At 39.3% G+C, this 17,931-nt stretch overlaps 2 protein-coding genes across 8 annotated transcripts in view; both read left to right on the top strand.

Annotated features, from left to right (window-relative positions):
* Positions 1-4,091, top strand: part of LOC107219802 (putative polypeptide N-acetylgalactosaminyltransferase 9) — a 195,960-nt gene extending 191,869 nt beyond the window's left edge. For all 4 annotated transcript variants that reach the window (XM_015658146.2, XM_046736699.1, XM_015658145.2 and 1 more), the window contains one exon: positions 57-4,091. In XM_015658146.2, coding sequence (XP_015513632.1) covers positions 57-197 — 141 coding nt within the window. In that variant the 3' untranslated portion in view covers positions 198-4,091. The remainder of the gene's footprint in view (positions 1-56) is intronic.
* A 2,773-nt stretch (positions 4,092-6,864) lies between these two features.
* LOC107219800 (serine-enriched protein) lies at positions 6,865-11,483 on the top strand. Of its 4 annotated transcripts, none has more exons than XM_015658139.2 (10): positions 6,865-7,170; positions 7,556-7,732; positions 7,805-8,052; positions 8,130-8,265; positions 9,000-9,038; positions 9,825-9,942; positions 10,017-10,174; positions 10,278-10,409; positions 10,474-10,656; positions 10,762-11,483. In XM_015658139.2, the coding sequence occupies exons 3-10, from the start codon at positions 7,820-7,822 to the stop codon at positions 10,930-10,932; spliced, it is 1,170 nt and encodes a 389-aa protein (XP_015513625.1). In that variant the 5' UTR covers positions 6,865-7,170; positions 7,556-7,732; positions 7,805-7,819; the 3' UTR covers positions 10,933-11,483. The 4 variants fall into 4 exon arrangements, with proteins under 4 accessions (XP_015513625.1, XP_015513624.1, XP_015513627.1 ...); XM_015658138.2 differs by having other exon boundaries at positions 7,552-7,732; XM_015658141.2 differs by having other exon boundaries at positions 7,552-7,732; positions 10,766-10,928.
* The last annotated feature ends 6,448 nt before the right edge of the window (positions 11,484-17,931 follow it).

Genomic DNA, 17,931 nt, shown 5'->3' with positions numbered 1-17,931 from the left:
CATTGCAACGTTTCTAAATTAAAAAAAAAAAAAAAAAAAAAAAAAACAAATTCCAGACGAAGCAGATCAGGCACGGAAGCAGCGACAAATGCCTAGCGATCACCGAAAGCAAGCAGCGGCTCCTTATGGAGGAATGCTCGATGTCGGCACCGAGGCAGAGATGGTCCTTCGAAAATTACGACCCTTCGAAGCTGTGATACCGGCCCGTTTCCGAATACCAGCTGAGCCGCCTTCAGCCGCAGCTTCGGCATCGTTCCGAGGGCTTTTGGATCGGTGGGCAGCGATATTCCGTTGCGAGGACGCGATTCGGATGATAGGCGACGACCGAGCTACCCTTCACTGCCTGCCTCTTCCACAAGGACGATTCGTTCGTTCGCAATGGTGAAAAACCCCGGTGAAACGATGATTTTACCACGTCGAAGAATGAGGACGGAGTCGAGGATTGATCAACCGCTATGACGGATCCGATTTTCCGATCATACTCGCGCTTCATCTTTCGCTCTCTCCCTCTCGTTTTCTTTCTCTCTCCCTTTCTATCTCTCGAACGTATCTGCATGTGTGTATGTAAATATAGGATGTAATACGGTATAAAATATTACCCGGCGAGATAAAAGCTCGAATGAAGATCAGTGTACGCGTAAAGCTGTTTGAAGATTTTTCAATCTTTCAAAGCGGATATGGTATACATACATGTATAGTTTTACCGTATCGTTATACCATCGAAAGTCTGGACCTCGTCCTTTTTTAACGAGACACATTATATGTAATGTACCAATGCGTCCTTGCTCTGTCGATATTTCGATTCGAAGCCGATCTGAGAGGAGAGAAGAAACGTTTTTTTTTTCCTTTTTTTTTGCGTATAAATTGTTGATTTACGTTACGATAACACGAATTATACATACAAGAATGGAGAAATATCAGGCCTTGATACGCGAAGCGAAAGAAAAACGAGGAGTGAGAAAATTAATTGCACGGCAACGATCCCTCGGGGGAAATTGAGACGATTTCTTTTCCTTCTTTTTATATTATTTTTTTATTTGTTTTATTATCTTCCGAAAGCAATAATTATAATGATAATCGAAACGGTACGCAATTAGGAAAGAAAAAAAAAATTTCCGGCAACGAACATGAAACGAAGCTCTTACGCAGAGTCGAAAACTAAGCTTATTGATACGATTTGTGATCAACTATTTCCATCGTCAGCTATTCGTTAAGTGTAATATCGAAATTGGCTGGAAAACGATTTTCACCAGCGCACCGCGTACCTGCGTAATAAATGTAATATATTCGTTATCGATCCTTTCGCAGCTTCGAACGGTATAATTTTCAGGCCAATTCACAATACGTGTATAAAGTATAAAATCGAATTCCCGCGTGTTGAAACACCCTGTCTGCGTCTTCCAATATTACTGCATTCCGCGAGCTCAACTATTGCTATATTTACATGTATACAGACATATATATATATTCAGTATATACACGCAGACTGTTGTGAGGCCATGCCGCCACGCGTTAATTAAATCGTCCGTATATAATATCGATCGTTTTTATTATGCACATATATGCATATCAGCGAATCTCTAAGGTATCAAAACGCGTGTCCCGTCTGTGCTTACTTGCTCATTCTTTCGTCTGTGTAGTTTTTGCTGGGGATCCTTGTTTGAAAGAACGGTTAAACATACGAAACGAAAAACAGCCTCTGATAAAGAAAGAAGAAAAATTCTTTGTACCGTAACCGACGCACGTATGAATTTAAATACATATCTGTAATGAATGCCGGAATGAGCAAATCGTATTGTCATATTCTCAAAAAGAAATTTGCCTCTCATTGATAACGGAGAGCTATATAAGGCGAAGCGATGAAATGAGATAAAAGATAAAAATTTATACAAATAAAAAATACAATTACTCTGTTGAAAATGCGGTTTACGTATCTAGGTTTCATATCATGACGAAGTGATCGTCACCACTCGCTGCTGTTATATCGTTGTGCAAATCTTTACCAATCATTCTGTATAATAAGGCTAAGTATCTCGATCGCAGAGACAAATATGGCTGTAACGTGTCGTTGTGCAAAAAGTTCAATGTACCATATCAGAATGTATATTCGTATATGTAGGCTTCGAAATTATCTCGTATCGCACTGTATTCAATTTCAGTTCTTCTTCTTCTTCTTCTTCTTCTTCTCCTTCTTCTCCGTTAATCTCCGTTCAAGTTTTCGTTATTATGGCATTTTTCTTTTTTTTGTTTTTTCGAGTTGAGAAACTTTTGCATTCCAGGGAGAGAAGGCAAGAAATTATGAATATTGTAATATTGCATTTATACATAACTGGAAATATAAGAAATTGATGACGACATGAAACAAAAGAATATAAACTGGTGTGTAAAAGAAGATTCCATTGGACAGTTCAATTCAGATTATAATGAAAATGTGAAAAGTGAAATTTTGCGTAATTTATCCACGCTCGAGTGGATTGATCTTTTTCTTGGCGTAAATCAGAAAAACTGTCGCAAAAAAAAAAAAAACCACAAGAAAAAAGTGATAAAATATACATTCCAGGTTTATAAGTTTTTTGTACATTGTAATTGTAAGATATATATATACGCATATGCCTAATTAATTCTACCATTTAAATCATAGACAAATTACGATAAAATTCTAATAATAGTGTTATATTATATATAGGCATATTCGAGTAATAGAGATTATACGATTATAATTCGATGAGTGGAACCAGAAGCGATTAACGAGTAACGATCGATCGCTTTGTATCTGCTGACGTTGAAACGGTTCCGGTTCAACGGGATAAAAAGAGAGCATAAAATAAGAGAAGATGATCTGGAAATTTGATCAATATCGATGTACAGCGTCTCTTGTCTGCAGTTTAGCATTTGTAATTGAGAGAGAGAAAAAAATCTCTATATAAAAACAACAGTTGAATAAATAATATTTTTAAAATAGTGCCACTGCAAATTTCTAGCTATAATTCACGGTACCGACGAGATACGACATATAGGTATAATAGAGAGTTATTCTCGTTTGGCGTGTAACGCGATAGGTGATTGAAATTGACGAAAAAAAAATTGAGTATCTGGTGTATACGCGATGCATTGATCTCGCGGAACATCCGAATCGATTTATAAATGAATAAACGAATGCATTACTGTGTAAAATATTGCATTATAACAATATGCAAAGGTAAATTATATAAATATACATATGCGGTGTATGATAATAGTGATAATGATTAATTACGTAAGCGCTTCATGGAAGTATTGTCGTACCAGTGCGAGCGGTGATTACTTAATGATACATACTACAGTAATAACGTGTATTCAAGTTGAACAGGAATTTTCATGATAATTAAACATCGTTATTAGACATACGTTTGTATGACTATATATATATATATATTGTATATATATATATAGAGTGCTTCGTCGCGATGAAATGTATTATATCCATACAACCAGTGCATATAAATATATACATATGTGTCATCTGTTTTTAACGTAAAAATACTAACGAGAATAATAACCAATGAATTAGGAGTAGACCTAATACTTATATAATTAATAAAAATCGGCGTGCGTCGTTTAAATATTATATACATATAGACAATTACTATAGTTGGCGGACGGTGTAGAAAGTGCGCGAAGAAGAACGAACGAGTAAATTTATACTACAACATTTTCTACTCTTTAATGAAGATGTAACATATCGTAATAATAATAGTAATAATATCATTACATAGGAATAATTATAATTATACTATTACGAAAATTATTGGCGTGACATATGCCGACACGTGATACTTGTATCATCATCATCATCATCATCATCATCATCAGGTGTATATCGAGTGTGCTGTTAACACCGCGTAACGTACAAATAAGATCAGCATATGATTGAAAAAAAAATTGCAACCCTCTTCGCGTGAAAAGCCGACGTGGATCGCGCTATAATCATAACGTAATATCAACCGTGCCTTATTTCGTGTACATAAATTACATAAATATTATATAATATTTCAATGACGATAATATTATGCAAGCATTTGTGTTTAATAAATGGATGTTGTTTTATGTTACTATAACCCTATCTCGTTATCCCGTCGTTTACGCGACATAACCTCTTCACCGTATATATTCACTGAATCCCCAACTTCCGTTTCGAATCTTCAATGCCGCAGAATCATTCCGGTTTTGAGAAATTAGTAGCTAAAACCGATAAACGCAGCATAATCCATGGCCGCCGCCATGTTGCGTGAGTTTTCCTGTCGCCTCACGACTTTAGACTGCGTTTTCTACCTACCGACGGTTGAATTCGGAAAGATCAATGGCTTGGCTAGTCGCACAGCCTTGGCAGAATTGAAACAAGCTCGTCGTCGCAATTTTCAAAAGTTTTACACGGCTCCGGGAAACCGTAATGAAAATTTCTCCTTCTCCGACACCATTGACGTTTCACCTTATCATCTGCCGGGAAACGATGACGTGTATATTAAAATACTTCCAATGACTGTGGTAACAGTAGCGCGCGTTTTTACCATCGATTTTCAGGGTTAATTATACAACTGCAGATTGCGCATCAGCCGGAATTCGTTCGAATATTCATCGTTATTCACCGGATTTCTTATGAATATAGTGAACCGTATTCGATTCTTTTTGAATTCAATGTCTTATCGAGGTAACATATTTGAGCTCCCTCGGCAAGGTAGGGATCGCCCTTACCGCACCTCCATCCTCTGAGGGGTGTGTTCGGCGCAAGTGATCAATTCGCAACTCGGAGTAATAATGCTCTGGACGCAGCTCGTCGTCTTCTCGTCCGTGGTGACTACATTCAATATTCCGCCGTAAAATTCGCGAGCAAAACTACAGCACGCACCGTTTAATCAAAGATTGTATCTATTAAACCTGCAGCCTCTACCGATTCGTCAGAGCTTTGTGCTATGTACGAAAACGAGCGCTAAGCGGCTGCGCCGCTCGTTATTCTCACGCCGGCGCTCTCGGTGTTCAAATTACCCTTCAGGAAGGCAGCTCCACTCCCCGAAATCCCCGACACTATCAACTGATATGAATTTTTTACGTCGTAATGACCCGTTATCTGTCGTTGAAAATATCAGATTTGACAAATTGGGGAGGCGGAGCAAAATGGCAACCAAACGGAGGTCGTTAGCCGATCGTTTCGGGAAAATTGATTGGACATCATCAAGGCAAGGAAAATTCCTTTGTCACGTCAAATTGACACCGGATGAAAAACTACATTTATTACTAAATACGGTTCGTGTATTATCTGATTTGTATACATATATATATTTATATATTATGGCGAATCGTGAATGATGACTCCTTTATTCCTACAGTCACTTGCTCGATCATTTTTACTTTTCCATGTTTTCCGCTCTAATTCCATTGATCGGCATTTATCGGTTCACTGGTTATTCTCTAAGGACGCGAGGCAGATACGGTGTAAAAAATTACCAACAGCCTGCAACGTTTGCGGACAGGTGTTACACGCACCTTCGTATAATGTATAACATGTAGATGAAAATATGCAGCTACTTGTTGCAGGCAGCGAGTATTGATCTCTCTAGAAAGAGGCAGACAGCGAGCTTGAGGGAGATAAAAAGTTTGCGTGGAAATATGAATGACTGCGGTGGATCGGATTTCTGGCATTCGAGTTCAGACGTACCCAAATGTATCAAACAAGTATCGAATGCGAAATCTCTCAGGGGTGGGGGAGGAGCGTAAAACGGGTCGTAATCTATTACACGCGCCTGCGCGTGCCAGATGAAACAAAGTGAAACGTGATTTCAATCAATCCAGATGATAATCGGATTATTATACCGCTGAAAATACGCGAGTCTTATAATCTGATAATGTTATTAGAAATCCGATGAGAATCTTTCAAGTCTTGATAAAACGAGCATAGCCAGGTATACCGATAAGAGCGCAATAACGTGATTGAAAATTTCGAGAGAAGAGTAAGATAAAGGATGAATATTGTCGTATATAATGGGAACACCTCGTCGTCGAGGGCTCGTCTCGCCCAGGGAGAAACCGCACGGTCGTGACGTCAACGACGCTCCCTGGGTGACCCAGTTTAGGGCGCGTCAATGTCACCGGATTCTGGGTCACCCTTTGCACGTAGACCTGTAAGTGTGTGGCGGTCATCCCACCCTCTTCCGTTCCCCATTCAATAACGCCCCCAGCAAGTCAGAGCTCCTGGAACTTGGTTCCACCTTGCGTGTAGACGGCACACATACTTACGCTTGAACCTCGAGGACGTTGTATCTTACGCTACCGGCCAGGGTCTCAACCCCCGAACAAACTCGATTTCACAAGACCTTCGGCGAATTTACCACCGAGTCGCGGAACTGAGCCCGGCGGTTTCGTCGATAATTATTCATTATCGTCCGGCTGGAATTCCGCATAGCAGAAACCAATTTCCTAAGGTTTAAGCTTCAGCGATTGAGAATTTGTGCGGCTGAAATTATTTCGTCGAGTAAATAATTGAAAGTGACGATCGTTTCTAACGAACGGTCATTTTATACCTTGTCCTTATGATCCGCGGTTTAATCAATATACGCGAGGGATGATTACACCGTGATTAAATAGCTGCGATGAAAAATTTCCAGGCCGTGCTGACGCCTGGTGTAATTTTTTCTTTTTTTTTTCACTGTTTTTTCCTTCTTTCTTTTTTTTTCTCTTCTTTACCTTTGTTCCCGAGGGGATAATTTTTATCTCGAATTAAAAGTTCTTCAATAAACAACCGAGAGTCGGATGGGCGCAGGCTCGACGGCGTCGCGGCGCAGGCGCCGGTGATGAAGGTTGGCCGCAGAGTGTGGAGAGGCGAGTCTATAGGGTAAGAAGTGCACCGATAGAAACGCCGTTCCGTAGTTCAGATACGGTATTCATTCATAGGTAGACCCTCTGCCTAGATAACTCATCGGCACTAGCGCACATCAGGATAAACAAACTTCATTTTATCACACGCAGGTTCATGCCCAGCTAGTTTCGCGCACAGAATTGTCGATCACGAGTTTTCAACCTTGCATCCAGGTTATTCAATCCGTTGAAAATCATTCGTTACACGCGTTTTACGGGTGTGCAATTAATATTATGCCCCTTCGCAGGGTAATCAGTGACGCGCAAACTTGAAGACGACAGGTAACGTGACATGTTGCGTAATACAGCTTTTCGCCACCTCTCCTTAATCTGCATAACTTCCTTCGGGTTTTGATTTTCTTTTTTTTTTTTTTTCTTGTCAAGACACAGGCAAGTACGCCACGCTGTTTGTGTATTGAATTGAAATTGTTGAAAATAAAAACTGCAACACCGTGATATTATCACGAATTTCGATTGAACTCAGAATTCCTGATGCATAGCTGTTGGATTAGAACAACTTTCGAACCGACGGGTTGATAAGCATATTACAATACCGCATGTTTCTGCAATAACGAAGAACCTTTATACAGGCGTTCAGATTTCCCGACGCTACAATCATTCCAACTTGAACTTATATATCATACATGACAAACTGTTGCACAGGCAGGTTCGTGCCGCGGTCTTCTTCCCTCGGAGTCTGGGGTGTGAATAAAAAGGCACCGAGGTCCACAAAGCGTATAATATGCGTAACGAGAATTTGCCGCAATTAGTGAAGTGAGGTAAAGTGTTTTTTCGAGGGAAAAACAGCCCGGTGGGCGAGCGGGCACCGGGACTCCAGCAACAGGTAATTAACGAGAAGCTCCGGTGTCAAATGGCCAGGGTCCTTATCTATGAGGTGTAAAAATTACGGTCCCAGGAGAGCTCTGGGTCCATGCCTGAGGCGTCGGGATCGGGCCTCGGCCTCGGCCGTGGCCTTGGAATGATAGGCGCGATGGACTCGCTGCTGGACGAACCGGACTACTCGACCTTTGAGAACAAGAGCGGACTTGCCGAGGACATGAAGTTCCTGGCAAGCATGCCCGAGCTTTGCGACGTGACCTTCCTCGTCGGTGACACCCGGGAGCCGGTCTGCGCGGTCAAGGCAGTCCTGGCGGCTCGTAGCAGGTGAAAAACCGCGTCGAACCCGCCCCGGAAATGGACTCCGATGCGTATTCCAACGCCATTGGCATTATCTGTTTCAGGGTCTTTCACAAGATGCTTTACCAGGCGCCCAGCCCACAGCGCAAAAAGGACCCACCACCCAAGGAGAACAAGATACGTCTCTTCCTGAAACGAAGCTCGGAGCCACTGCTCAATCTCCAGAACGCCACTCAACAGGTATAACCAAAAATACTAACATCTCCGCTTCGTAAGAATTCGCCGATATTGTGGCCCAAGTGTGCAAAGGCCGAGAGTATAAACTCGGGAGCGCAGATTATACGGTGAAACGGATTGATAAAGATCTATATTTTGATATTTGACGAATGATTAGGCAGACACGCATAACACTGTAACATACAATTGTGCTTAGGCTCAATACAAGAATGCTGCAAGGCTTCGAATGAACGATTTTTTCGCTTTGAGTGACATCACTTACCTCTACACGTACTCGTGTAATACATTATTGTGCAGTAAATTTTATACAGAAACAGTAAACATTAACAACGGTTCGTTTGCGTATGATACGGAAGAACGGATCAGCCCCGTTTTTTTTTTTTTTTTTCATCCCTGATTCACCTGATTATCGATATATTTTATCAACACCGCATTCTGTGTATATGTGTAAAACGAAACTATTCCACACCTTGAAAATATTCGAATTTGACCACTGGAGAGAAAAAAAGATAAAACGAAAACCACAAGGTAAAAGAAAAAAGAAATCACAGCCGAGTTGAGGGTTGATTTTTTGAACGTGAAATGAAACTAATAGCTCATGAAATACGACCCTACCCGTTGTTGACGACGGTGTTGCGTAAACCGCGGTTGGCGTAAATTGTTAGCCGCAACACGGGCTTCGGTGTTACAAATTCAAAATAGCAATAGTAAGTGTGTATTTGTTATGTGTCGTGTAGCGATCAGGCTTCGCGCAGCAGCTGGCCCCCATTCAAGAGGTACTTTAATCACCTATTTAATCATAAAACTCCTATCAATTAGTCATCTAGTAGGAGCTGAAGTATGCCTTTATATTTTCACACACGTACTTACATGCATACATGTATGGTAGATGATAGAGTCAAGCATAACCGAGTTAGGTAGCATCGGTCCCAAGTATCTTCAGTACCGGGCAAAGTCAGTGTAAAATTTGTTTTAATTTCGCATCGATTAACGGCCAACGAACAAAGGAACAAATAATCGGAACTGATATACCTACATAGGCAAAATTTACGCTGGCTTGAACTGATCACTAAATAATTTTCTCTACCAACACCAATTGTCGAATTCTCACCCCGACTTGGTTCGTGCCTGTTGCAATGTGCTCTTACTTTTAATGTATGGATAGTGTGCTTGCACCAGGATTGATTATAGTGAGCTTTGGTTGTTTGTTAAATTATTTCACCGCAGTCGTACCGCAACTCGCTACACTGTTCGTGACTGTCGTTATTGTGAAAGTTATTTGAGAAAAGACTGCGGGGCGTAAAGCACGGCTATACGTTCGTTCATTGTTTGACGATCAGGTACTCCATAATTAACCACTATCGCTTGTTCCGCACAAAAACATCACCAGCAATATCTTCTCTTCTACAGTCGCTCAGCATGGACTCTCTCTTTCGATTCTGTTACACTTATAGCTAACGTACTTGCATCAGCATATTATTTATGCTACTGATCGTACCGAATTTCATACCTTGAATCGGACAACGCTCGAACCCGCTAATGACAGTATTTCTTCATCGCAGCCACAGTCGAACCAGCATCACACTCTGATCATAGAGGAGTTCGAACCCGACGTGTTTCGCCAGCTCATCGAGTACATCCACACCGGATGCGTCACTCTTCAACCGAGAACTCTGCTGGGTCAGTTTTTCCCAATCAATAGGTCAACGACGAACCTCTGTAATCACTAATTTTTCCCCATTCTTTTCTCCCAGGCGTGATGAACGCTGCCGATTACTACGGACTTGACGAGCTCAGGAGAGCTTGCGCCGGTTTCGTTCAGTGCTGCATAACGGTCGACACGGTCTGCGCCCTTTTGGCTTCGGCGGAGCGGTACATTCAGTACAAATGTACGAAATCGCTGGTGCAAAAGGTCGGTTGAACCGTAGAGCTAACCCTTTCTCTGGTGATAAAATCATCTCTGCAATGTCAAATGGTTCAGCGCTAACGGCACTTCTCATTGGCCTGTGTAAAAGGTCCTGGAGTTCGTCGACAAGCACGGGAACGAGGTGTTAAATCTGGGCTCGTTCACCCTCCTGCCTCAGCACGTGGTCCGGTTGATACTGGCCAGGGAAGAACTCGTCGCCGAAGAGTTCACCAAGTTTCAGGTAAACGGTCAACGTCCCTCTCTCGCGTATCGTTGAAATTAAACGAGTCCATTTTAAACCGCAGGCCGCGCTGATGTGGAGCAAGAAGTACTTCGACAGCAACCAGAACACCCCGCTGAAGGACGTGATCGGTAACTTCCTGGTCTACATACAGTTCCAAAAAATACCGGCGAACGTACTGATGCGGGAGGTTCACCCGCTGGGTCTTGTGCCCGACAACATAATCATGAACGCATTGGCCTATCAGGTGCGTGTCTTGACTCTGCGAGGTGTCGATCGTTTGGAAACGGGTCGCGCCTCCCCGAAGCGAGGAAGCGGGAGGGTACGGCACTTGACTAAAGGGTTGTTGCAGGCAGACCCAACCAGTGTCGACCCCGGGAAACTCTCCCCACACAGAGTGAGGCGTCAGGGTAGGAGTATGTCGGTGCAGTCCTCGCTCGACCCTTACGGCAGCAACACGACCCTGAGCTCAAGCGGAAGTGACGTCGGTTCGGACCAGAAACAAAACTCGGGTAGCAACTAACCTACAGCCGCGGCCGCCCCAGCTGCGGCCGCTTCGAACGTCCCGATGCCTTTTCCAGAACGCGAATCCCCCTTAATTGTTCCGCGAGAGGATGTCGGCGGCGACCCCGCGGCCGCTGACTTGGGCGGCCTCTACATCCGCTTTGTCCTTAGGCAGGAGGGCCGGGCAGACCTTGTTTGGCTCTACAAGACGCACAAGTTTTAATCACCTACAATTACAAGGAAGATATCCCAGGTCGATATCTCCGATTTCATTTCTTTTCTCAAACGTTACGGTGGACTGAACACTAAGCGACACGTATTCTTTTTCGTCCGCCATTATACGCTTTAAGGGGGTGAGATAACCTTCTCCAAAGTAAGGCACGTCAAGAGGCGATTTAGCATTTTTTTTTTTTTTGAGATAGAAAATTACATTCTACATTTCTCGTCATGAGAAAACTTTCCCACACTGAGAGAAATTTTTAGTTCCGGTTACCGTTCGGTCCTTAACTATTTTCATTTTTTATCGCAATCGAAAAATATAGTTCTAGGTAGAAAATGAAAATTAGTTTTCTAGCTGTTACCGGGAAGTCTGGTATCCGTTACTATTCTTTCTCATTACGATCACTGTTGCTATATTTTCTTGTAACTATTGCGAAAATTTAATGCTCGTGCAACAATAAATTCACGTTAAAGCCTTATTTAACTAAAAACGTAGAGTAAACCGAACAAGCTGATTTTGCGTTGCAGTTACCAAAAAAGGATCGACAATGGCGCAAAATGGTTACGAGTACCTCGTTTTTCCTAATTCCAACAATATTCAAACAGTTTTTTTAACGATACCTGTTTTACTGAATTTTTCTAGTTGCTATAAAAAATGAAATTTTTCTCAGTGCAGTTGGATTGATTGAAGGATATTATCCTCTTCCGGGTGAAACTGCCAAATCGCCGCTTGACATGCCTTACTTTGCAGGGTGGTTTAAAGTGTCAAATGTGGCAGATGAAACAAAATACGTGTACCTTATTTTTTAGTCTACTATAACAAATTGCAATTAAAATCAAATCGGAAAGGTCGACTTGGAATACCTTCCTTGTTAGTCGATCCTCGTCTTCACGTGCAGGACAGGAATTTCGCGGTATCTAAATTGAGGAGGTTTGGTTGGATGGAAATTGATGTGTCTGCAGTTTCGAAAATTCATTTAAACGAAGATTTGAGACGTCAACCCTGTTCCATTGTTGAGAAAAATTCTCAAACAATTGCAACCCGATTGAAGGGACTAATTGTAATTTTTCGTGCTTCAAGTTCCAGGTGGTGGGGAATTTTATGCATAGAAACATGCTTGGTACGTAAGCCTGTATCTTTGTTGGTTGAGATGAACGCTCGGAACTTCAGTTGCATGAAAATTGATACTTTTTGCCAATTAACGCGAGAGTGGCAATGTGGAGAGATCAGAAGATGGAATTGTTGCAGTATCGAATTTTGACAGACGCGAAAATCTATTTCGTGTAGCTTCAAAATGTAGAAAATCTAAGCATAGTAAACCAAAATATGAAACTTCAGAATCCTGACGTTTCTTATTTCTAACTTGCTACACCAATTCCTGTTCAGTCTTACCTTTTTATGCTTCGCCTTTCTATACTTCAACCTTCCTGCATCTTCACTTTCTCATTTCACTTCAACTCTACATTTTGAAACTCTGTCAAATAGATTTTCAAATCTCAGAAAATTCAATATTGTGACCTTTTTATTTTCTGGTCTTTCTATATTTTGAGATAGTGTACATTGAGTATTTATCAAGTTATTATTTATCAAGAAGCTGTAATGGGATTATAAACAGAAACTTAGATATCGATGCTTCGTTCAAATCTCTTCAAAGTGCTTTAAAAATCTAGCAGATCCGTTTGATTACACTCAACAATGGTTTATACTATTCAAACTACTGTTTTTTGCAGATTCATCGATATTGATTATGATGAACCGATTGGAATATTCAATTGACTATTGGAAAGAAACAAAAATCTGTTTCATTGACTTGAAAAGTAGTCATTCGAATAAAATAAGTGATCGTAAATTGAAATCCAATAAATCCGCCTGATTATTAACTGTTTTAACGGGATTTTGTAGAAAACATTGATATCTAAGCTATCGTTTATCCTTCGATTATCTTTTACTCTTGTGTCTTTAAACAGACTTTCTCAGCTTTCAAATATAATACTTTGATAAATACTCAACGTACAAAAATCTCTTAATGGATCTAATAAAAGGTATCGACTTTTGGCTCACAAACCTTCTTAACAGCACAATAACTCTGCAGCTAGTCCAATGTCAGAGTTGAGTATTTTTATTTTAGTTTTTTTTACTCCCGAAAACTTCCGGTTCATTTCTACTTCTTTCCATTTTAGGGGGTCGAGTTTTTTCAATATGCAATTATCCGTAGAGCCTCAATTTCCTGGTGGAGTAATTTTAGCCGGTATACAATGAGCATATGCAATTCAAAGAAAACAGATTCGTTTTACGCTCAGAATCATCATGATTATATTCACGGCAAAATACCTTGTGCTCTGCGATATTTGAATTTATCGGGGTTTTTTTACTGCAAATTTCGTGCACTCTTCAGGCTGAGTTAGAAAAATTTCACCAGGAAATGTGAGAAACGGCAGATAAAAGCGTAGCTCAAAATATAAGAATTTTTTGTCACGCTTCGCGTCGAAGTTTCAGATAACTAGTACAGTTTTTAATTTCGATACAATCTCCAGAAAAAAATCTTCCATTGAACAATTGTCCTGTTTGTCCCTGTCCGCTGAATATTTATGGGTTTCTCGAATAGCGATAAAATAGCGTAATAAAAAAATCAATTAATATTCTGTCATAAATAAATGCTCAATTTGATTTATTCACGGGGACATTGGCAGGTTTGAATACATATTATACATACACACGTAGTCAATATACATAGAGTATATTGATATACAAAATTATAAATAATACAATTATAACATATCCATCAATCGAGCGATAAATAATACCTCGTAATGGTAGTGACGTTTTAAATTATATATTTGATACTACAACAAAGTCACAGTAGCTGTTGTTCTCCCATCATTTACGTGATGAGAAAGAAATTAAAAATATCGCGATTGAATCATTTCGCGTGTTTAGAATCCTCATGAATATGTGTAACAAGTATCGACGAATCGATGCGTAATCAGTTAGAGAATATTAAAAGCGTGCATCAATCATTTACCTTACAAAAAAAAGGAAAAAAAAAAAAAGTAACGAGAAGCCGGCGAATATAAAAAATTGAACGAAACCACATTACGTGTTCTCCTTCGATTGCGAAAATGACTCGTGTATATATGTATATCCCAGAAAGCCGTATTGACTTAATGATCATGCGATCTGTAATATTAATCAGCGTTGTGAAATCGAGATCTATCGATCAAACATTTCCATGCATCCTTGTCGTGTGAATTTTCGCGAGTTAATCAACCCTCGCCCGAAGCGCACTAACTGTGATCCTGAAGATTTCTTTTTTTTTTTTTTTTTCTTCTCATCTTAGCCTCAGGGGGTGTGGTAACCCCCCTCCCCATACAGACTGAACTTCGCCATAAAGTTCAATTGATAATTAATATTAAAAACTATATTCATTAACTTGTAATACACCAAGTTGTGTAACAGCAAAGATACGTCATACTGCGTGTTTTTCATGATTTATAGAAAACCGGCAGGAGCCCCGCCTTCCTCCGATGCATGCACAAGTTTTCCACCCCGAGTCCTGTCGATTATCCCCAAAACTATTTGTCATCGTTCCGTCAACACGTGACTTATAATGATGCATTAGACGCCCGGTACAAACAGAAATGTTGTAAACGATAACGATTTAATTGCCAAAACAATTATACCCCGTTGATAAACATGGATGTCAATTTTGAACCGACGAATTACAATTAAAAATAATGTCAGTTTTGTTTTCAAGTTTTCGAACAATGACTTACTGGCAATTTATAAAAAAATCTATTCAGAAAACGAAATGTACTTTGTATCCTGCAAGTATAGAACAAGATGCTGGAATTTTATAATTCTTGTGAATTGATCCATAACTACATATTCGGTGTTTAATTTGATTCCATGTATATTTTAAGGGAAAGAAGTTGTTTCGATACAATTGAACTCAATCAATCATACTTAAAACTTTTTTTAAATCTCAGATTAATATTTTTGACGATAATCCGTACGTCTCATGCATCTTTAAATTCTGCCATGGCTGGTGGTTGGCTGTTATATCACCTGTTGTCAAGTTGTTATTCGAAAAATACTGCAAGTTGTGTTACAGCGCTGATGGACGTTTCGATTACGATAAATTTGGCATTAGTTGATCTTGCGAGATTTTCCCTCAATCGAGTGATCGGTGGGAGACTCAACTGATAAAAGGTGCTTGCGAGATCGGTGCTGACTTTTGCCCCCTATGACGAAGTCATTTCGATCAGTAAACATCGATAAAATCGCCAAGATTGCATATCGGATACGATAGAGAATCGAAGTTGCCAGGCATTCTTACAACCAGAAATAAAAATAGTTTCGAGTTTCCATAATACTGTGGTATAAACAAATCGACCGATCGAAACATCCATTATGCGTCGTCAGGTTAGTTGCTACCCTGCAAATATCTTATCCACATTATATAGGGGTTATTTATATATCTAAAAGAAGTTACGTAAATATAAGCAAATACTATCATTGTTATGTATTTAATATTAAACAAAGAAAGAAGATAAAAACAAAAAAAAAAATTATTGTCCCGTTTTTCCGTGGATTTAAAATACGAGTGTTATACGGACATTATATTTAAAAATATAATGTTTTAATAATGATTACTGCGCTTTATCGTAGTAATTGATATATTTTTTATTTCATTTTTTCACCCGCGTTAATACGAATGAAGAGAGGGGGGGGGGGGGAGGGGGGGGGGAAGAATAACGGTCGCGAACTGATATCACTTATATACTTCATGTAAGCATTATATTATACATAATGCCTAATAGATACATATTTTTCAAAACGAATTACCTCAAAATTCTCACTCTAGACGGTGAAACTTTTTTTTTTTTTTTACCCCTTTCAATTAATCATCAGTCCAGACAGCTTGTAATATGCCGGCACTGCGATTGAAAATTCACCGCGAATTTATCTAATCGTATGTACCGAAAAATGAAATACCCTCAAAACACGTCCAGGTATACACATATAGATATGTGTGTACGCCTAACGTATCAAAAATGCCGGCTCAGCTTCTGCGACATTTCTAACAGCGTACGCAAACTATACAGTCAAAGAACAAGGATAACTCGAACCGCTTTTTTACTCATATACATATATATATATATATATATAAATTTCGTTTAAAATACGACTAATACCTTGTGACTGTCGCGTTGCTTGTTGATTGCCTGTATGTTCACGTACCTGGAACATTGGATTTTGATGTGAAAAATTGAAAAACTCTTGCATGGTCGACGACCGCGAATTATTATTGTTGTTATCAGTTTTTACTGATTAGTAATTAAGTTAAAAATACAGAAAAAAAATTACTTTTACAGATTTTTTTGTTATTTTGTCGATATGACGGGACGACTGGATGAAAAATTATATGGCCACGAATGTTTCATAATCAAATTTTTATCAATGTGTGTAACATGTTTTCAATATGTTACATAAAAATGCGCATAAGTGTCAATGATATGTTTGTAAATGTGAATAACTGTATTGTCGTACTATTGTATAGCCTTGCGTGCAGCGATGTATAATTTTGCTTTTAATTTATGAGTGCCAATAATTTCATCGTATTATGTCTTTTCGGCAAGACAAAAAAATATCGTTCAACAATTCAATTCCGCATAAATAATCTTACGAATTTTCGAACCTTTGTCGCGGCCATAAAAAAAGAATTGAATTACATTGTCATAATTTTGGGTAACTCTTTCTCAGAGCAACAAGTCATTTCTTTTCCCGACTATTCGCTCTTCTGTGACCGAATTGGGCGCAGATTTTAATTTTGCAAATATTGTTGGAATGAGTTTGGGGAAAATGAGTAATCGTATCAACTCACCTTACTATTGTACCTACTCAACGGCCGTATTGCAAAGACATAAGTAATTATAATTTAATTATTAAGCATAATTGTATCAATAAGACATTGATACAATTATGCTGTAAACAATTACCGCAAACGAGTCATACGATCTGACCCTTTGTTTTAATTTCCAATGTATTGTACTTGCTATGTAAGATTGAAAAAAAAAGAACAAGAGTATATCATATTGTTAATCATATGCACATCTATAGAGTTTTTATGCCAGCAATACTCATTACTACCTGACGCTTATTAACTATTCCATTGTTATCGGCCGGCGAAAGCCATATTGTTGGATTGTTTTATAGTTACACAAGTATTGGGATGAAATTTTTCTGTGCATATCATAACGAAGAAATATACGTATATATATATACATACACGCATTGTTTACGTACGAATACTGCAGGGAAAATTCGTATTCGGTGTGACGTGCAGTTAGGTAGTAACACGCTGGGCAGAAAAGTGAAAGTTAACGAGGTGACAAGAAATTGGCACTAGTTCTCACAATTGCTTGATTTTCTTGGCTTTTGTGTGCATTATAATTACGATATACTTATAGATAAAATTTGCCGCAGTGTGAACGTCTCGACGGCACGATTGTTTAAATGTTTCCTCCAACTGCGAAGATAATTTATATTTAACGTCAAAATTGTTGTGTATAATCACTGTGGTCGAGTGAAAATATACTCGTGTATATTGCTGCTATTTGGAATTTGCCAAATGGAATATCTCTATCTGAAGTTCGATCTCTATAATGTTGTGATATACTGTAGCCAAATCAGTCGAAATAAAGTTACGAATATATATCTAATATCATACAATCATACTTCTCGTACATATCACATTTGGGAAAATTTATTCCATCCTTCCAATTAAACAAGAAATAT

The sequence above is a fragment of the Neodiprion lecontei genome, chromosome 4, assembly GCF_021901455.1.
Source record: "Neodiprion lecontei isolate iyNeoLeco1 chromosome 4, iyNeoLeco1.1, whole genome shotgun sequence".
Lineage (NCBI taxonomy): Eukaryota > Metazoa > Arthropoda > Insecta > Hymenoptera > Diprionidae > Neodiprion > Neodiprion lecontei.
Note: the sequence above shows the minus strand (reverse complement) of the source record. Positions and strands in the feature narration are given on the sequence as shown.

Excerpts from the sequence above, each read along its gene's own strand:
- LOC107219800 (XM_015658139.2), top strand. The coding sequence starts at position 7,820 with ATGCCTGAGGCGTCGGGATCGGGCCTCGGCCTCGGCCGTGGCCTTGGA. Across the intron at positions 9,039-9,824 it reads AGCTGGCCCCCATTCAAGAG|CCACAGTCGAACCAGCATCA; the intron begins GTACTTTAATCA and ends TCTTCATCGCAG. Across the intron at positions 10,657-10,761 it reads TGAACGCATTGGCCTATCAG|GCAGACCCAACCAGTGTCGA; the intron begins GTGCGTGTCTTG and ends GGGTTGTTGCAG.